The sequence below is a fragment of the Sebastes fasciatus genome, chromosome 5 (assembly GCF_043250625.1).
Source record: "Sebastes fasciatus isolate fSebFas1 chromosome 5, fSebFas1.pri, whole genome shotgun sequence".
In the NCBI taxonomy this organism is placed as follows: Eukaryota; Metazoa; Chordata; class Actinopteri; order Perciformes; family Sebastidae; genus Sebastes; species Sebastes fasciatus.
Window position 1 is genome coordinate 11,353,279 of NC_133799.1, and position 19,679 is coordinate 11,372,957.

The 19,679-nt window shown below is 38.7% G+C and overlaps 2 protein-coding genes across 9 annotated transcripts; one reads left to right on the top strand and one right to left on the bottom strand.

Annotated features, from left to right (window-relative positions):
- The first annotated feature begins 488 nt into the window (after positions 1 to 488).
- Positions 489 to 18,006, top strand: LOC141767593 (E3 ubiquitin-protein ligase RNF14-like). 6 transcript variants are annotated; one of them, XM_074635063.1, is made up of 9 exons: positions 489 to 507; positions 8,426 to 8,543; positions 8,712 to 8,910; positions 10,103 to 10,233; positions 10,387 to 11,166; positions 12,544 to 12,622; positions 12,916 to 13,119; positions 13,475 to 13,647; positions 13,782 to 15,801. In XM_074635063.1, exons 3-9 carry the CDS (start codon positions 8,757 to 8,759, stop codon positions 13,911 to 13,913), a joined length of 1,653 nt encoding a protein of 550 aa, XP_074491164.1. In that variant the 5' UTR covers positions 489 to 507; positions 8,426 to 8,543; positions 8,712 to 8,756; the 3' UTR covers positions 13,914 to 15,801. The 6 variants fall into 6 exon arrangements, 4 of the variants coding, with proteins under 4 accessions (XP_074491164.1, XP_074491166.1, XP_074491165.1 ...); XM_074635065.1 differs by having other exon boundaries at positions 490 to 507; positions 8,715 to 8,910; XM_074635064.1 differs by lacking the exon at positions 489 to 507 and adding an exon at positions 7,569 to 7,587.
- LOC141767594 (SUN domain-containing protein 1-like) lies at positions 3,473 to 6,776 on the bottom strand. 3 transcript variants are annotated; one of them, XR_012593892.1, is made up of 11 exons: positions 6,663 to 6,776; positions 6,166 to 6,190; positions 5,857 to 5,940; positions 5,518 to 5,678; positions 5,285 to 5,382; positions 5,024 to 5,150; positions 4,781 to 4,908; positions 4,471 to 4,641; positions 4,269 to 4,358; positions 3,631 to 4,084; positions 3,473 to 3,584 (listed from the first exon to the last, which is right to left on the bottom strand). XR_012593892.1 is itself a non-coding variant. In XM_074635067.1 (10 exons), exons 2-10 carry the CDS (start codon positions 6,180 to 6,182, stop codon positions 3,977 to 3,979), a joined length of 984 nt encoding a protein of 327 aa, XP_074491168.1. In that variant the 5' UTR covers positions 6,183 to 6,190; positions 6,663 to 6,776; the 3' UTR covers positions 3,473 to 3,976. The 3 variants fall into 3 exon arrangements, 2 of the variants coding, with proteins under 2 accessions (XP_074491168.1, XP_074491169.1); XM_074635067.1 differs by having other exon boundaries at positions 3,473 to 4,084; XM_074635068.1 differs by having other exon boundaries at positions 3,473 to 4,084; positions 6,166 to 6,187; positions 6,663 to 6,698.
- Positions 18,007 to 19,679: the final 1,673 nt, after the last annotated feature.

Here is a 19,679-nt window from a genome sequence, read left to right on the forward strand (position 1 = left end):
CACAGGCACGCACGCGCACACAGCTCTCCCTCCCTTACAGCATTAAATAATACCGAGCTGCGTCATGGCAGCCATGTTCTCCTGTCTACTGTAGCATGATGCCAACAACACTTTACACACCCACCTCTGCCTTTGTTAGACCACAGCAGTAACGTTATATACATTGAGAACTTATGGCTTTATTACATACTGTTCTAGCCTAGATATTTATATTCACAGCAACAGTAACAGGACATTTACATGTTTTCATAAAGTTCAACCTTAACATGATAATCTGTGAGGCTGAATTGTCCAGCTAGCTAGATACACAGTTAACATGAGACTCACCTCAAACAGAAGTAAGAGAGGCAGAAGGAGACATCATGGTATTTAAGTGAAGGCCACAAAACAAAGAGCCAATCAGAGTTCTTTAATTGGAGAAGTGTCATCAGATTCGTCAGGTTGGTTGCTGGGGTCCCCAACGGACCCTAGCAACAGGTTACACATTGGTTCATCTGCCCAATGACAGTGAGTTTACATATGAAATAAAAACAACTTACATTTACATTAACACTGCTCTGTGACTCAAGGAGAGACCCCACGTGGTTAGCCACCTACTGGCGGGAAACGTTGTGCAAAACTCAAGTTAGTCATGCTATAAAAACTATGCTAGGTTACTTAGAGAAGAGGAAATAAGTGAACTGAACAAACTGAATATCTATCTTTTTTTCCATGAAGTCTGGTGGCTTTGAGAGCATAATGGCTGTTTCTTTAAACATGTAATAAAGTAAATTAATAGTTTATTTCGACCAAACCAGAGTTGGTGAAATTTGGAACAGCAGAAAGACTAATCAAGACAGTTTTGGTGAATTTCATTTTGTTTCAGTCCAGTTTGATTGTTTTCAAGGAAACATTTCTGATTTACATGGAGTCTGTATGTTTAAATGCTTACAGTTAGGCATTTATATAGGTTATAGGAGGAGCTTCGCTATAGCCTATATGCTGTTATATACATAGTTAAAATGTGCCTGTGTTAGTCAGCCTGCATTGATTGGCTAATGTGATGCTGGGGATTTGTCAGCAAAGCATTAGTCCAACTGCTCCGTGGTGCTGGCGGGATGATGCAGTCAAACCTGCGGAAAGCTGTGAAGGAGCTAGGAGAGTGTAATATTTCATATAACATTTTATAGATTCATATTTATGATTAGTTCGACAAGAGAAACAAAAATCTGGTTCACGTTTGTCTTCAAAACAGTGCAGTAAGCCTTTATTTAAACATGGTAGTGCTTTTCTTGCATACATCGTTAGTGATCTGTCGCACGATAGGTTACATCCAGTATGGCCACGGATAAAACAATCCATAACATGAAACGATTCATAAAACAATTATCGCTGCCATTTTATAGCAGATAGAGCAACATTTTTACATAAATTATATCACCGTGGAAAAGAAAATATGACACTGAGTTCTTGCACTCTGATGCAGAAGCATGCACTGCAGATGTTAATATTTCTGGAATAGGTGAACAGCTGGACCCAACAACTTAATTTCCATTATTAATAAGTATTGTATTTTTTTGTTTTCTTGTATGAAGTCAAAGTTTACATGGTCATTTACAGATTGATTTTCATGACAGCTGAAGTACCGCGGTGTTGGGTAGCATTTTTTTCCATTCAGTCGTGACTCAGCACAGATATGTACACTGATTTCGGTCTGGGCCGGTACGCGGAAATGTTCCCTCAAAGTGAAATATTGCTCGCAGTCTGCCATGAGATTCAGAAGACTGGTGAATAACAATAGGAAGAAAAACAATCTGTTAAACAATAAAAAAAAATGTTTAAATTAAAATGTATAAAAACTAAAATGTAAGATCACACAGACTCAAAAAACTCACATGGATTAGAAATCAATCACACAATTAAAAATCATCCAACCATTTCTTGTGCAAAAATATTTTCCTTAAGGAATAATAACTATTATGACAAAATGTGATGGCACATTGATATTTCCTTTCTCAAAGGATAAATATTAAAATATAGACGATGATTGGAGAAAAGACATAAAAAATCCAAAAAATTCTGTGAAATTTAATATTGGCCCCTATGGAGCGTATCCTGGAGTTGCTCTCACTTTCAGGCATTTATTGCAAAATATGTAAGTCCGACTGATTCCATGGCTACATGACTGCGACCGGCACAAAATTTCCTACAATTTGATGAACAAATTATCTATGAAGAGTGACAATTGTGGGCTACAGAGCAATTTGTTCTGAGAATTTTCAAAAGATTTCAACGCTTTCCCGCACTCTAGCGAAGATGTCACGTGCTCTAGCCCTTAACGACCCACGCAATACACACCCATTATAAAATCTGAAACGGTCTGAAAATTTCACAAAATGTAAACTGCGATTTGGTGAAAACCGTGCCAGCTATCAAAAAATGTCTATTTGGACAAATAAAGTCCCAAGGCTCATGAACATAGAACGCGCCCCGGTAGCTAGGCAACCATCACTCTCACTATGATGAATAATAATAATAACTAGAAAATTTCGCAAGAAATTTTGACCAGTGTGCCTGGTGCTGGGGGGGTCTGAGGACCATAGTGAGGTTATAAGAAGGGGGATAGAGCGGCTCCGACTGAATCTATCATGATCTAACAGATAAATATCATAATTTAACATGGATAATACCCTTACACACCCAAGAATACTTATTAATTACTAAAGTTTCTTCTTAAGTAATGCTCTTTTAGTGTTTTTTTTAAAACCATATATAGTATTTTGTTGTGTAATATGATTTGGGAGTGAATTCCATTCTTGTATTGCTCTGTATAATGCTGTACTTTGACCTGATTTGGTTTTGGATCTTGGTAAAGTAAAACAACCTGCAGCAGCATGCCTTGTGGAATAATTGTGTGTATCTGTACTAAAGGATAGTTTTTTGTAAAAAATAAATGGAGTCTTTGTTGTTATAACATTCTTAATGAAAACCATCAATGAATACAGCAATCTATTTCTCACTTCAAACCAAGAGACATTTATGCATTTTATGGAATCAATTCTATTTCATATCACCTGAATCTGGCCTTTATGTTGTTTGGTAAATGTAAAATTATATGTTGGAGTTGTTACATGATCAATAATGTGATTTTGTAAGATGGAAGAATGATATTTGTATGTTATTTTTTACTTATATCAAGTTCACTGCACTTCACAATTACAATTACAATTACAATTATTATTATTATTTGTGTATGGGAGGAAACCGGTGTACCCGGGGAAAACCCATGCATGCACGGAGAGAATATGCAAACTCTACACAGACAGAGAGGCAGAGCCAGGACCGATCACCAGTCCTTCCTCTGTGCGGCTACAGTACTGATCACTGTGCCACCGTGCAGCCCTCAAACCATCTGTGAATAAGTAGGAATTGTGGAATTTGGAGTGGCAGAAAATACCAGCAAATAGCTAATTCCCTCTCACACTGCATTGTAGACATCCATGTATCTCTTCTGATCGACATGGAGCCTCAAGCAGTGTCCTTTCACCTGCCAGGGAGGAGGTTCGCTGGGAAGAAGTATGGTGAACACTCACGGTACACCACACCTCTCCCCAGCAGGTTCGTATGATGAACACTCACGGTACACCACACTTCTCCCCAGCAGGTTCCTTCACCTGGCAGGGAGGAGGTTCGCTGGGAAAAAGTATGGTGAACGCTCACGGTACACCACACCTCTCCCCAGCACCCACCCACCCACCCTTTGTCTACACCAGCACAGGTGTTCCAGCCAGCCATTTGCTAATATTTTTATGACTGCAAATTCCACAACACAAAGTTAAATTAAGCCTATCTATTCACAGATGGTTGGTTGTTGGAACAAATACATTCTCACCTGCCTTTGCACCAAGCCAAGAAGACGGTGTTTGTTCCAACATGGTCCCATATAGGAGCAAACACCATCTTCTATACGGTCCCATATAGGAGCAAACACCGTCTTCTATATGATCCCAAGGACCCTGAAATTGTACACGCAAGTGTAGTCAGGATTTCCCCAGTTGCTCTCGACTTTTAGCTTCACATGGCTGAAGACACCTTCTTCCTGATCCTGAGAGATAGAGAAATGAACCGACAGAGTTAGTTGAGCACAAACTGAGAGGATGGGAAATAAGGGATGTAATGAGTAGCCTACAATGAGGACAGACGAACTGTAATTATTATGATATATTAGCTTGTGGGTGAAATTTAAAAAATGCATGTGCATGTGTTTCATTGCATGATGTAATACTCACAGACAGTTTGAAATCCTGCACTGACTCGCCGTTCTGATCATAAAGAAAGTTTCCTAGTAGGGTACCTTCATCCTCTTTAGTCTTCATGCCCTGCAAGAGAGAAAGATAAGAGATCCAGTTGAACACCTTGTTGTTCTCCGTGTATGTGACATTGAAATACACAGGACGTCTGCAGTGTAACAATTTTAAATTTCTGACTTACATAGACAGCAAACATTTTTGGGGCGCTCGAGATGTTGCCAGTTGGCGACACGGTCTTTGAAATGTGACCCAGTGTCACATGGCTGATGGTCACTTTCTGGGACAGGGCTATGACTAAATGTCCACGCTCACCATGAAATGGCCAGCAGCGTCTGACCGTGATTGGTCCTCCCTGAAGAACGAAAGAGTATAAAAAAGAGTTTAGATGGTATGAGGTATAACAAAATAGACAGTAAAACAATCCAAACCATTAGATGATATTACCAAACCGCATAGCCATGTGTTTTGTGTGTGTAGTTCCTAGTTCCTACCTGAGTCACGATACTTGGGTCTGCAGCTGGTCTCCAAAAAGGCATCAGGAATTTCCAGATACGAATGAAAAGAGATGGTTTTGTGCGTTGGTATGTTTTCGAGGATAATTGAGCTAAAACACGGGCCCCTGCACACAAAAAATACACACAAAGAAAGTGAGAAAAGGATCTCAAAACTAAAAATAACATGTTCGAATTACAATCTGACAGATGAAAATGATGAGGGGGATTTAGATGTCTCACCGTGCGACTCCAGAGCAACGTTGGACATAGTGCCCCCTGGTGGCAGCTTTTTTATCCTCTTTAACTTCAGCAGCTCGTCCTGCAGCATTCTCACCTGCTGCACCAGCACTTCAGTTCTGCTCAAGACCTGTAAGTGACATCATTGTGTGTTTCAACATGTGTACAGGTGAGAACATATTTGGGCTGTGATTGTGTTTTATAGGTGCACATTAAGAATAAAAAGAAGAAAAGAGAAAGCCAAGCTGCTTTTAAGGGTCATACGGTCGTATCCAGCTTGGTTGGTGGGACAGGTGACGCTAAGGGTCCTGAGTCCAGAGAGGTGCCGTTCATGCAGAGAGCCAGGGAGAAGTTTACAATTCCTGATGGATTAAGAGAAACAAAGTATTGGAGAAACTGGTCAGTGATGTTTTATTCAAAAGACAGACACTCTACAGTATAAAACGCACAGGCTGATGAACAAGATATGACTGTTTGTAGAAGGAGAGATCGCTTACCAAGACACACGGGCAGCATGTAGAACAGCCAGCGAATAACGATGTTCCAGCTGGCCCTGGTGGCCCTGTTGGCCCCGCTGGCCTCGTTGGCCTCAGGTACAAACCTAACGGTTTTCTTGGTGGTGTCTCTTGGGCTGTCTGGAGCAAACTTCTTAGGTCTTCTGAATGTATTTTATAATGAAAATGAGAAAAGAGTGAGAGCTTTGAAGATGTATAATGAAGAAGTTATGACTGTTAAACACATACTGTACATAGCCTGTGTAGGCTACAGAACATATAAAAGCATGACTGTGGCGCACAAACACAAACACAAACACACACACACACACTTCAGCTTACCTGCAAGTCTCCTTGTAGGAATTGACTGGTTCTCCTCGAAGGTTGTAGTATCCTGCGACGTCCAGTCGAGAGCTTCTACGTAACATGACTGTAAACCAAACAAGAGAGGTGGTCAGTCACTCACTGACACAAGTTATGTCATACACTTTGACTTTTCTAACTACAATACTTCTACTATTAGAAGCAACTCAGTGCATGTCAAGTTTTGTGTTTTTAGGTGTCAGACACACAGGAGCCAAAAAAAAACACTCTGCGTCAGAGATGTGTGGATTCAACTAAAGCCATTTTTGAGGTTGTAGTTTGTGTTGGATGAGCCTTTTAACCATCTTCTCTTCTTTATGTGAATATAGACTGATTTTATTTTCAACACAAGTAACTTTTTCTTTAATATTTATGATATAAATAATTATATTTATCCTCTTTTATTACTTCTCTCAATGTCAGTTTTTGAATAAGTATAAATTCAATCAGTGCTCCATTACTGCCTAACCCAGTTGAATACAGGCTTATAGGAACTACCCACCTGTGCATGAAAGTCATTAAACAAAACTATTTGACCTAACATCAAGTTGAAAATATTGTTGTTGTTTTTTTGCACAATTAGAAACTTTGCAGTTACATTAGGAAATGTACAAAAGGGAATTCTTGAAAGGTGTTTCTAATATTTTGTCAAACTGCATTGGACAAAATGATTAGAAACATCTCTCTCACAGTCTGAATATTAATCTCTCAAAGGTAGGATTAATCACGTTACATACTAATATGTTCTGACAGAAACCATACAGAGGTATTGCTGCTCTACTTACTGAGTGTGTGTTTCACAGATCTGTGAGAGAAACAATGATTTACTGAGCGTCTCCAGATAACTTGCTGTGAGAGAACAAGTGAAGAATCAGGCAGTCCTAATCTCACTGAATTCCACAACGGCTGTGATACGTCAGAGAATTCTAGAATGACATCCTAAATTCTAGAATGACATCCTAAACGTAGAACGCGCCCCCGGTAGCTAGGCAACCATCACTCTCATTATGATGAATAATAATAATAACTAGAAAATTTCACAAGAAATTTTGACCAGTGTGCCTGGTGCTGGGGGGGGGGGGGGTTCTGAGGACCATAGTGAGGTTATAAGAAGGGGGATGATAGGCCCAATAAAGTCCCAAGTCTCGTGACCCGTTTAAACTTTTAATCATTTTTCTACGTTAAAGTATGGCGACTCTGTATGGCCCTAAAGACGAGTGTGTTTGAGCTCTCTTCACTCATTCCTATGGAGCAAAGAAATCGCGCTTTGCGGGAGGAGTAGCGCGGCAAAAACCGTAGCGCGGCAAAAACCGCAAGAGGAATAGTAAGACTTTGTTAGACCACAGCAGTAACGTTATATACATTGAGAAGAACTTATGGCTTTATTACATACTGTTCTAGCCTAGATATTTATATTCACAGCAACAGTAACAGGACATTTACATGTTTTAATAAAGTTCAACCTTAACATGATAATCTGTGAGGCTGAATTGTACAGCTAGCTAAATACACAGTTAACGTGAGACTCACCTCAAACAGAAGTCAGAGAGGCAGAAGGAGATGTGAAGACGGTATTTAAGTGAAGGTCACAAAACAAAGAGCCAATCAGAGTTCTTTAATTGGAGAAGTGTCATCAGATTCGTCAGGTTGGTTGCTGGGGCCCCCGACACCTAGCAACAGGTTACACATTGGTTCATCTGCCCAATGAAAGTGAGTTTACATGTGAAATCAAAACAACGTACATTAACACTGTTACTAAAGGAGACACCCCACGTGATCAGCCACACTGGCGGGAAACATTAGTGCAAAACTCAAGTTCGTCATGCTATAAAAACTGCAGCGTCAGAGACGTTTACTTGTTCAGAGATCTTCTATCGATTTGTTAGAGAAGAGGACTCACTCCTGGGGTACAAAAACTGAACTTTACTGAACAAACTGAATATCTATCTTTTGATGCTGTGAATGAAGGGTTTATTTTGACCAAAACCTGAGTTTGTGAATTTGGTGAATTTAATTTTGTTTCAGTTTAGTTTGAATGAACCGTGTTTTCAAGGAAACATGTCTGTTTGACATGGAGTCTCATAGCTTTAAGGAGAGCATAACTATGTTTTGTATATACATATATTACATATATAATATATGAACATATGTTAATATATTATAATATAAAAATAATTGTCTAAATCCCGGTTGATTTTATTCATTTTTAATAGACCACACACACACACACACACACACACAGGGAGGTTGTTGCAAAAGTGGAAGCTGATATATAATGATTATATGCCTCCAGTTATAGGAGGAGATTTGCTCCTCCTATAACTGGAAATTTCCATGTAAAATAAAGACATTTAAATTTTCTTCAAATCTACAGTGTGCCTTGGATCATTTTTTATCCACTTTTTTAAAAATGTTTTATTTTTGATTGAATGTCTCTTTGTAACAACATCATAATACAGTAGTAGGCTATATTGGTTATTTGTGTAAAGAAAGGTGTGTTTGTGTGACATGATTACCGTAAATGACCTAATGTTGTCCTCTGCTGCAGAGTCATAACAGCAGCAGTGTAGGGTGAGGTTGCTGCTGTCATCCTGCGCCTTGCATCATACAACACAGATGATGAGTCAATAGAGGGCCGGGCAACCTTGGAGCAGGAGAGCAGGCTGGTAAACACACTGTCAGAGGATTAAACAAGCAGATTTAATGTTACACTAAAGACTATCAAGTACTGTTTAAGGAGACAAAGCTGCAGAAACAACTGCAATTTCAGACGTCTACTTCCTAAAAACTCCTGCAGGAAACTTACTGATTCATTTCTTTGTTTCTTTATCCAGCAGCTTGTGAAACAGTGCGAGTAGGAAGTGAAGTTAACTGGAGCGATGAATGCGGACATGGAGGAGCAGGAAGACGAGCTGCTCGCCTTCCACAGTATCTTTGGTCCGGAGGAGTTCGTCCGGGATGAGACGAAGTCTGCCGGAGAAATCCGAGTATCCGTCGAGCTGCCTGCAGACTTCACTGTGGTTCTCAAAGAAGGTAAATAAGCTAAACTAGAGAAACACTATATGTGTTGTTATTGACATGAACAGAAGGGTGTAGAGATTATAACTGCATGTTAACTACTGTACAAAATATGTCCCTCAATCTGCTTTGCATGGGAAACTAAATGAGTCATACTGTACACACTTTAATAATAGGCTACTCTATCAAAAAGTAAGCACAACTACAAGCCAAGTATACCTTTCTGTAGGCCTATAAACATGCAGAAGCAGTTTTCAGGTTTTATGCACCATATATTTGGAACAAGCTCTCAGAAACCTGCAGGACCAGATCCAACTCTGAGTTCTTTTAAATCAAAGCTTAAAACTTTCCTGTTTGCTGCTGCTGCCTTTTATTAAACCAGATAATGATCTTGTACTGCACTAGAGCTTTTACTCTTGTGTGTTATATTCTATTTTAGCTTCTATCCTAGCTTTTATTTTTAGCTTGTTTTTATTTTATAATCTTTAATTTTTTTATAACTGTTTTAATTATGTCTTAATGTTCTTTTGCACTTTGTCACAATGTTCTTAAATGTTTATGTAAAGGACTTTGAATTGCCCTGTTGCTGAAATGTGCTATGCAAATAAAGCTGCCTTGCCTATAAGGCAAGAATACTGAATTAAGTAATAATTACTTAATTATACTTTTCTTAAGTATATCTCGATCAAAAGATTAAGTACAAGTGGGCCTAAAAGCCAAGTATACTTAGACTTTTCTGTATACGTGTCAATATGAGCCAAGTAAACTTATGTATACTTTTGTTAAGTAGTAGTTAAGTATCTCTGATAAGTAAATAAAAAGTAAACTGAAAGTATGCACTCTTATTTTAAGTTGAAACGAAGTATACTAATAGCACTTCTTTTTGGTAAGGGATTATATGGTCCTTTCTATAAACAAAATAATTTTGGAACAATTTATTACAAATTAAAATAATAATTTGAAGAAATCAAAATAAATTATAAATCAATAATTTTCAAAAACATTTCACGAATGTCCAAACAAGGAAAATGTTAACAGTCAATACTGAAATAAAGTGTAATGTCTGGATAAATTCAGTGTCCACACCAGGCTGTGTAAAAGCATGAGAAATAATGTGGAAACCAGGAATGTTTCTTTAAGTATTGAGTATTTAACATGTGTAATGTACTTTGGTCATGTTGTCTTATTGTTTTGTTTCCCCCCTGAGGTGAAACGCTGAGGCAGTATGAGATATCATTCCTTCCACCTCTGCTTCTGACCTTTGAACTCCCTGAGGACTACCCATCCTCCTCCCCTCCCTCCTTCACCCTCACCTGCAGCTGGCTCACACACACACAGGTAACAATCAGTAGAAGCCATGTGGGTCAATTAAAACATTATTGTTCACATTTACAACCTGACAGGGTCACAGAGAAAAAGAGGCAGGGATGAATGCAGATTGCAGAGGGTCAATAAAGATTACATCAGTCTATTTGTCTTCACCTCCCACAGCTCTCTGCGCTCGGTGCTCAGCTCACCGATCTCTACCAGGCCACCGGGGGTGCTGTGGTACTCTTCTCCTGGGTACAGTTTCTTAAAGAAGATGCCCTCGGGTTCCTGGACATCCATTCTCTGCTGGAGCTCCCATCTGATGAACACAGCACCCATTACGACAGGCAGGACTCATTAAATGCTGCACCAAAGAATAATCAACACACTCCAAAGTCCACAGATAACCAAAGCTGTGATGTCTCAGATCCATGTAAACCGGACGTCTCTGCACCATCATTGGAGGTTGAGCATCCGATAGTGATTGCTGCTGATGGCCAAGGTCCTTCAACGTCAGACTGGAGCAGCACAGACTCTCAGGGAGCAGAGTTCTTAAATGAAGGGGATGTTTCATCCTCATTATTACCTCCTTCTAGCTCCTCAGACCCACTGGATCTAAGCGAACAAGGAGCTGCTTCTCAGCCGGTCCACCCCAGAGAATCCCCTCAGAATGAAGACCAAACGCTCTCAGGTCTCTCCCTGACTCCGTCACAAACCCTCCTGTCACAGCTCTTGATCTATAACGAGGCTCAGAAACAGAGAGCGTTTGCCACCACGGTGTTCGACTGTGGCGTGTGTTTTGTGGGCTGGCTCGGTTCGGACAGTGTGAAGTTGCCCGAGTGTGGCCACATCTTCTGCCGGGCCTGTCTCGCCGAGTTCTGCAAGGTCCAGATAGCAGACGGGAATGTCAAGGGCGTCACCTGTCCTGAGCCAGACTGCCCTGCCACCCCTACACCTGCACAGGTACAGTCCTGACCCGTCTGTCTGTTCTCTCTGTCAACTACACTACAGTTTTGAGGCATTATGATGCTAAACCCTATGCTCGAGCTGTGCTGAAAGAAGTACTTAGATCTTTTACCTAAAGGAATATTTCACCCACAAAATGACCATTTGTATATCAGTTACTCAGCCGCCCGTGTTACATTGAATTCTTGAAGAAAAATGTGTTTTTCTCGCATGCCTCCATTGGTGAACGAAGAATCCAAAAACAGAGAAACGTCTTGATGAATTGAAGTAAACACTTTGGACTCGCACAGACTCGTAGCGTGAGACTGAGAAGTGTTTTAAATAGTTTAAATAGCAAAGATGCATGGGTTTGGGAAGTACTGAATAAGTGACGACTGGATAAATGAGTATTGGATTATACTGCACAAGTTGTGTGCAAGATTGTAAACGGATGTTTTGATATAGTTTTGCTGTTGTTAAATACTGCCTCCTTTTACTTAAATTCATCATGAATTTTCTCCGACTTTTCTCCATTCACCCCAGAGTCATGCAAATAAAACTAAGTTTTCTTCAAGAATTCAAGGTTAGACGGGGTGAATAATTGATACACAAATGATCATTTTGAGGGTAGCAATACCAAAGTAGCAATACTACAATTTGAAAATTCATTACAAGTAAAAGTCCTACTTTCAAAATTTGACTTAAGAGTACAGAAGTGTTACTTAAAAGTACTTAAAGCATCAAAAGTAAAAGTGCTCAATATGCAAAATGGAGTTTATATTATTACGTTATATTCTTACTGATGCATTAACGTGTAAGTAGTCTTTTAATGCTGCAGGTGTTTGAACTGGAGCGCATTTTAGCTACTTTTTATAAAGTGTTGGACATTTTCATCTAGAACAAATAATGCATCATATTTTTGTAAGATATGTTTCGTATAATTATTTAAAATCTGTATGTAACTAGTTAACTCTAGCTGCTCATATAAATGTAATGAGTGTAGTGAAATGTAGAGTTAAAAAATAATTTTCCTCTAGTAAAAGTATAAGGTAGCATAAAACGGAACGCTAAAGTACCACAAAATTGTACCTAAGTACAGTACTTGAATTGCGTTCCACCACTGGAGATGTGGATGTGAACTCTGGTGGACAGACTATGTAATAGCAATACTTTTCTTATATCTCTGCATCCACACCTTTGGCATTTCTGACATGTAATTTCTTGTTACTTCTGCACATATGCAGATATACACCAAGACCAATATATCTGCAATAAGCTAATATCAACCAATATATTAGTATTGCTCAACAAAACACACTACTATTTATTATCAAAATGGAATCATTTGCGTTTTGATTTAGATTAACAGACTTGTCTTTCTGCCCTGTTTGGTAGGTGAGGCGTCTGGTCGGGGAGGAGCTGTTCAGCCGCTATGATCGTCTCCTGCTACAGTCAACTCTGGACAGCATGGGTGGTGTGTTTCCCTCATATTCTTGTTAAACTATCCAAAGCCTTTATACGTCAGAATGACCAGACATAAGAATATAGCAATTTCTCTGAAGAATTTCTTTTCACTGTTCACTACATAGGAGTGTATTCAAATATGGCTTTTGAATTGTGTCATTTCAAGCATGTGATTTTATTGTGGCAAGACAGGAAAAAATACATTTTAGCTCCTTCTTGTTAATAAAAAAATAATTTAATTTCACACTGGGTTCCTTTAGGGGAGTCTCTGCTCATGTCTCTTCTTTCCTCCCCTCCTCGTAGATGTGGTGTACTGTCCTCGGCGTTCCTGCGGTACGGCCGTCATCGTGGAGAAATCCAGCAACGTTGCCCTGTGCTCGGTGTGTGCCTTTGCCTTCTGTGTTTTCTGTAAGAAGACCTACCATGGAACAAGTGACTGTCAGACAAAGAGGAGCACGAAGATACAGGAAGCACAAGAAGCCAATGCAGACCTGCCACAGTCTAAAGGTACACAAGCATATACAGTGTGTATGTGTGTGTATGTGTGTGTGTGTCTAAATATGTATTTTTGTGTATATTTAATTTGTAACAAAACTTTTTGTATGTGTTATATGCAAACTTCTTGAACGGAGGGGTACTTAATTGGTTGCAATCTGCAACCACACCACTAGATGTCGCCAAATCCTACACACTGAACCTTTAAGTGGCATGAAAAAGAAAAGACTCAAGTAAAGTACAAGTACCTCAAATTTGTACTTAAGTATAGTACTTGAGTGAATGCGCTTAGTTGCATTCCACCACTGGTTTGTGTGAATGCAGATGTTGCTGTATGTGAAGTTCTGTGATGCTGTGTGTGTTTCAGAGGGGTTGACGGCACTGTGGGACGACTATGCCGGTGGCAGCAAGGAGAGGCGGCGCCTCCTGGAGAGCAGATACGGCCGCTATATAATGCGGCGCACCGTGGAGGATTATCTGAGTTCAGACTGGGTGGACTCAAATAGCAAGCACTGTCCTCACTGCTTCTGCAGAATAGAGGTAATCAGTTATACACCACTTATTTGCATCATGAGCAAAGACAAACATGTGTTTACAGACGCACTGTAAAGTTCTGACTGGTGTAGACCACTATATCTTTGCTGATGCACATTTTGTTGTGTTCTGTGTTGCAGAAGAACGGAGGATGTAACCACATGACGTGCTCTCAGTGTGGACAGCGGTTCTGCTGGGCCTGCCTCAACAGATTCGGAATGGGTCGTACAGGCCACCACGTTGACAGTCCGTGCCCTCTCTACCCAGCCTAGTGCTGCAGCTACCTTTACTGCCTGCCATGGAGGGAATGGAGTAAACAAATGTTGCACATGGTATGCTGTGTTCAAATTGGTTTGAATATCAAGTGCACTTTTAACAAATACTTGACAATGCATATAAATGCTGACTTTAAGAAAAAAATGCAAACAAACAATAATAATGTGGAGCATGTTGCCATCATCTCATCTCAACACGGTTCAAATCTGTCAATGGTGAAAGAAGTACTCAGATCTTTTACTTAAGTAAAAGTAGCAATACCACAGTGTAAAAATACTTATTGTAAAAGTACTTATTATGCAGAATAGCTGATTTCAGAATAATATACTGTATGGATTATAATATGTGATGCATTAATGTTTAAGCATCAATAATGTTGCAGCTGGTAAAGGTGGAGCTACTGTCAACTACTTCATATATTGCTGGGTGGCTTAATTCATAATAATACATAATAATTTATTAGTCGATTTATAATTTATATTTTGTAACTGATGTTGTCAGATAAATGTAGTGGAGTAAAAAGTACCATATTGGCTTCCAAAATATAGTGAAGTAGAAGTATAAAGAAACATAAAGTTGGTAAAGTACAAGTACCTCAAAACTGTACTTTTGTAAAATGATTGAGTAAGTACTTAGTTACTTTCCACCACTGGAATGTGTACACTATAAACATCATAGGATAAATGGTGTTTTGCTGCAGATGGGCCAACAAAGTAATTCAGTCACAGTTCATACAAAAATGTCTTAAAACATACAAATGTTAACTAAATATTTAACATGTTAATATCACTGATTTCTACTGAAGCTTTACAGGCATTCACTAAAGCACACCGTGTGTCAAAACCAGTAGAGGGCGATAAATAACAAGAATGTCAAAATAGTTTGGGAACACAAGTAACTTTACAAGAGATCCCTTTTGATTAGATCAAGAAAAAATGCTTTATCATTCAGTATTTAATAATCAAACAATGCATTAGTGAAAACTGTTATGTGACATGCATGTTTGCAGCTCTGGATGCAAAGATGAATAATCTATGAAAGGAAAATCGCCCAATGTGCCTTTTTTGAACCAAGAGTTTTAATTTTTTTTTTTTTAATCAATCTACCAATTATTAATTTGATTTATTGATTAATCATTTGGCTTATAAAAATCAGAAAACAGTAAAAAAAAAATGCCCATCATGAGTTCCCAGAGCCCGTGGTGACGTCTTCAAATGTCTTATTTTGTCCGACCAACAGTCCAAAACCCAAATATATTCTGTTTACTGTCATATCACTCCAAGAAAACAAGCTGATATTCACATTTGAGAGGCTGAAACCAGTAAGATTCTGCTTGGAAAATTACTTAAACGATCAATGGAATATCAACATTGTCGCAGTTTACTTTTTTGTTAATCAACTAATTGATAAAGCAAGGAGTCACTTTCTAAACCCTTTCAACCACCTGTAATGTACCGGTAGTTGTATTCCCAAAAATAATTTTATCTTACAGCGTCTAATGAATTGTTCTACAAGAGTTTTGGTTGTGCAATAACTTTAATGCTCGAATGTTATGAAGCTATGAGACAAAAACTTTAAAATTGAAAAAGTATATTTTCAATAAAGGGTGCACGTCAAGCACAGGGTACTTGGCAACGTTTCTGCAAGTTCTTCTTGCACTTTTGCAATTTGCACACTTCACTTTTATGCACTAAAAGAGAATAGTTCATTTATTTTTTATGGTAGTATTTGTGTGTGTGTGTGTGTGTGTGTGTGTGTGTGTGTGTGTGTGTGTGTGTGTGTGTGTGTGTGTGTGTGACATTTGATTTTGGATTATTCTTTGTACCGTGTGGTTCATTCATGTTTTGCTGCTGGAATAAATAAAGTATCTATTGAAACTTTTTATATTAAGCAAATGTCTTCCAAGTATGTAGCATCACAGTAACTTTTTAGCATATAATCAAAAGATTCATTATTATACGACGCAGTCATAGATATTAATTGCAATGACTGCTGGGAAATCTTTTAGCCTCAAACTCCTGAACTTTTTGCATTTTACATATTCAGACACTATTCTTCAGAAATGCACAGTATATAGACATTTTAATGCCCTTCAAAGGGCACTCTGCAGGTTGTTATTGGGTTTTGCATCTCCTCACTGATTGACTTCCTGTTTTTTAAACATCTCCCTCCCTTCCTCCACTGTTTTGTCATAACAGTGGAACAGAGACCACTGTTGCATGTTCCCAGGCTGGAAATCTACAGCTGTCTTTCATATCAAGCCAAAAAATACTGGCCCACTCTATTGCTGTCTCTCTTTGTGTCTGTGTGTTTCTGTGTCTCTTCCAGGAAAAATCCAGTTTCCACACAGGGGTCATCACTTCCTCATAAATGTCTAAACAACTGTTTGCCTTACTGACTCACAGTCCTCTAGCAGGGCCTGGAGGACTGGAACTGGAGAAGTGGGCTTGTGTTTGTGGTAGTCAAGACTGTTACAAATGAAAAGAAAAGGCACTCAAAAAAAGAACAATATCAGGGAACAAAGCACATGCATCAATTATAACACCCTTAGAAAATACAAAGGGCTACTAAACTAAACTAAATATGACAAGTTAAAATGGGATTCAAAGCTAGAATGTGTTAATAGTACATAATACAAAGAGGGCTCCTTTTGCTTTCTGGGAATGTGTTGATAGCCAATAAGTTTGAGTTGGTAGAGACCAAAAACAGCTAAAAGGAGAGTGAATATTGGATTTGCGATCACCAGGTGGCCAGAAATACGTCTCTAAATGAATGATAACTAACTAACTATCAAGTTATTCATATCAACTTAAAGCTGCAGTGGGTAGAAATGGAGCAAATATGATTAAAACATTTCATTTTTATAAAACGGTCACTATATCCTGACAGTAGTGCACGAGACAGGTAATCTGAAAAAAATCATTTAACTGTGTACTCCGGTGCTCCTAATGGCATCTGCAAGCTTTCACAGACCGGGGGAAAACAACCAATCAGAGCCGAGCTGGAGCCTTGCCGTCTCTGAGCAGTTGTCAATCACTCGTGAACTCTGTAAACTAGGCAACACTGATCAAATATGAATCAATATTCTGTTACTGTAATGCCTATTCCTCACCTCAAATGTTTTCAGAAACATCTTGTAGTGTACTGTTTAGCTGTAAAATGAGAAAGTTTGTGACCCGGCAGCCATGTTGAGATCAGTTGAGGAAATACCAAGCACCACCCACTAACCGGAGCGCAGCCAATAGGAACGCTCTCTCTCTCTGAAATGACCTGTGATTGGTCAAAGTCTTCCTTCACAGGCTAGATTTTTTAAAGCCTGAAAACAGCCCAATGAGGAGGTGCAGAAGTCTAGTTATCTCTCAGAACACTTGAGTTACAATATGCTGATATTGTTATGTGTATATGTTATTATGGAATTTTTGCCCAATGATGCCAAAAAATGTCTGCCTACTGAAGTGTCCAAAAAACCAAACAGTTATTGCAGGTTTAAATTTGCATTATACTGGCAGCATAATTTGTTTAGAAATGTTAATGTTGCACTAGAGACTGGCCATGGTGCTTTAGGGCCTTGCAGAGATCAGAAAGGTCAAAAATATGAACTATATGGCTCAAACATACTAAAGTTTAAACCAGATGCTGTATGATGTGTTCACTGTAAGTGTGAGATAGATGCATGTTTAATGCGCGGTAGGAATGACTGTTCATCTACATCTAGCCATTGTTTTTCTTTATTTTGCATGGGTTGCTAATCTGATACTTTGATGTGTGTTATATTGATAAAGGCCAGTAGATGTCGCCATCTCACCACTAGGAGGGGCTGTCCGTCCATTCACCAGCTTCATGGTGGAGTTTCTCAGAAGAATGACAACCCAGAGCAGGCACCCTCATTAAAAAAACAATAGTTTTAACTATATTCAAGGTGAATTTGGTATAAGAAAGGCACACATTGTTGAAGGAGATTGTTACTCAAAAGCTAGGGATATACTTTGAGTCATTTGTTCAGTAGAAAACTGTTGAATATTAGCAGGTACCCCTCATTAAAAACATTTGTTTTACCTCTGTTCAAGGTGTCTGCTGCCCTTATTTGGTTCACCTGGCCAACATATCCTGACAGGGCAATTTAAGATCTGACTCAAGAAAACCGCAGTGAATCACTTCGGCCCGACCAGATAGGTGTCAGACTAATACTGTATAAATAATAATAATAAAATAAATGATGGCTCAATAACCTTGAAATTGTTTTGTTAGACAAATAGCACAATAACAATTAGAAGATATGATAAGTGATATTAGGCTAATTAAAATGTTTTAATAATTAGGGATCAAGTGAGGAGTTGCCAGTAGACGTTACTGTAGTTGTGGCCCTCCCACTCTCCATGTTATGTGTTGTTGAGTGATTTATCAATGTATTGTTAGTGTTGAATAATGTTCTTTTTCCCTATTAAAAAAAAAAAAATATATATATATATATATATAATATAATTATAGAGACTATATAGAGAGAGATTATAGACTTGTGGGTACCCATATAACCCATTTTCATTCACATATCTTGAGGTCAAAGGTCAAGGAACCCCCTCTGAAAATGGCCATGCCAGTTTGGAGCATTATTTAGCCCCCTTTCTAGCTAGTATGTCATGGTTGGTACCAATGGATTCCTTAGGTTTTTTAGCTTCATATAATGCCAGTATCTTCACTCTAGCTTTCAAACTAATCTCGATACAACCTAAAAATCGCAAGTTGCGCCTGTATAAATGCAAAGAATTATGTCTGAATTCCATTTAGCTGCTTCAGTTTTCTGGTGTATTGAATGCTGGCCATCGTTAATGCTATTAGTGACACCTGTGCTTTCCTTGCACGGACAATCAGACAGTGAGATACTTTCATTACTACTCATTACTCGATGTCTCTGCAAATTCGTCCTTACACCAGTTGCATAAACTAGATGTAAAGGTGCTTTCAGACAGCCGCCTTTCTTTCTTATAGATATACTGTAAAATAAAGTATGTTTGAGCAACTGAATGGACTATTTCTGTCCATAGATTTGTTCAGATGCTGATTTTATTGGATAGTTTAAGAAAAAAAGAGTTAACAAATCAGAACCAAAGACCGATAAAAGCTCAGAGTGGTGGTTTGTTTGTTCAATCAGCTCTATAGGAAGAGTTCATATTGATGTGTGAGTGAAGGAGAGGACTGTCAATCATCTACTTGAACTGTCTGTTAGAAGCAAATACTCACTGAGTCTTTCTGGACCACAATGACAGATGCAAAATTGTGAGCTGGTGTTGCGTAGTTAAACACTTAGTATGGATTGTATTGTGGTCTGTTTATTTGCTATAGTTTCATTCAGTGGTTAGAACTGAATAAAACATGTGCTGTAACCAGCAGCAATGCACCTGCAGCATTTGAGGTCATGAATTGTGCATAAGAGTTATTAATATCAAAGTGCAAAAATACCATGTAACATGAAGTATTAATAGCAATTCATGTGCATGAATCAATTTTAAAATATATCCCCTGATAAGAGACCCTTTATGAACAGAGGATTTTGGAGGTGAAGCTTTTATCCAGCAGCTTTGCGACTAAATATGTTGTACTTCTCACATTGCTGGTTTGAATTTGAAACAGGTCTATTTTGCCCAACACTTACAATAACTAGCATTAGATAGATAGATAGATACTTTATTGTCATTGTCATTGAAAACAACGAAAAACAGTTTAGCAGCTCTTTGCAGTGAAAAACAAACATTAAAACATTCAGT

Coding starts and splice junctions, on each gene's coding strand:
- LOC141767594 (XM_074635067.1), bottom strand. Junction 4,909..5,023: donor CGTTGCTCTGGAGTCGCACG/GTGAGACATCTA, acceptor TTTTGTGTGCAG/GGGCCCGTGTTTTAGCTCAA. Junction 4,642..4,780: donor ACCCAAGTATCGTGACTCAG/GTAGGAACTAGG, acceptor TTCGTTCTTCAG/GGAGGACCAATCACGGTCAG.
- LOC141767593 (XM_074635063.1), top strand. CDS start 8,757: ATGAATGCGGACATGGAGGAGCAGGAAGACGAGCTGCTCGCCTTCCAC. Junction 10,234..10,386: donor GCTGGCTCACACACACACAG/GTAACAATCAGT, acceptor CACCTCCCACAG/CTCTCTGCGCTCGGTGCTCA. Junction 13,120..13,474: donor AGACCTGCCACAGTCTAAAG/GTACACAAGCAT, acceptor TGTGTGTTTCAG/AGGGGTTGACGGCACTGTGG.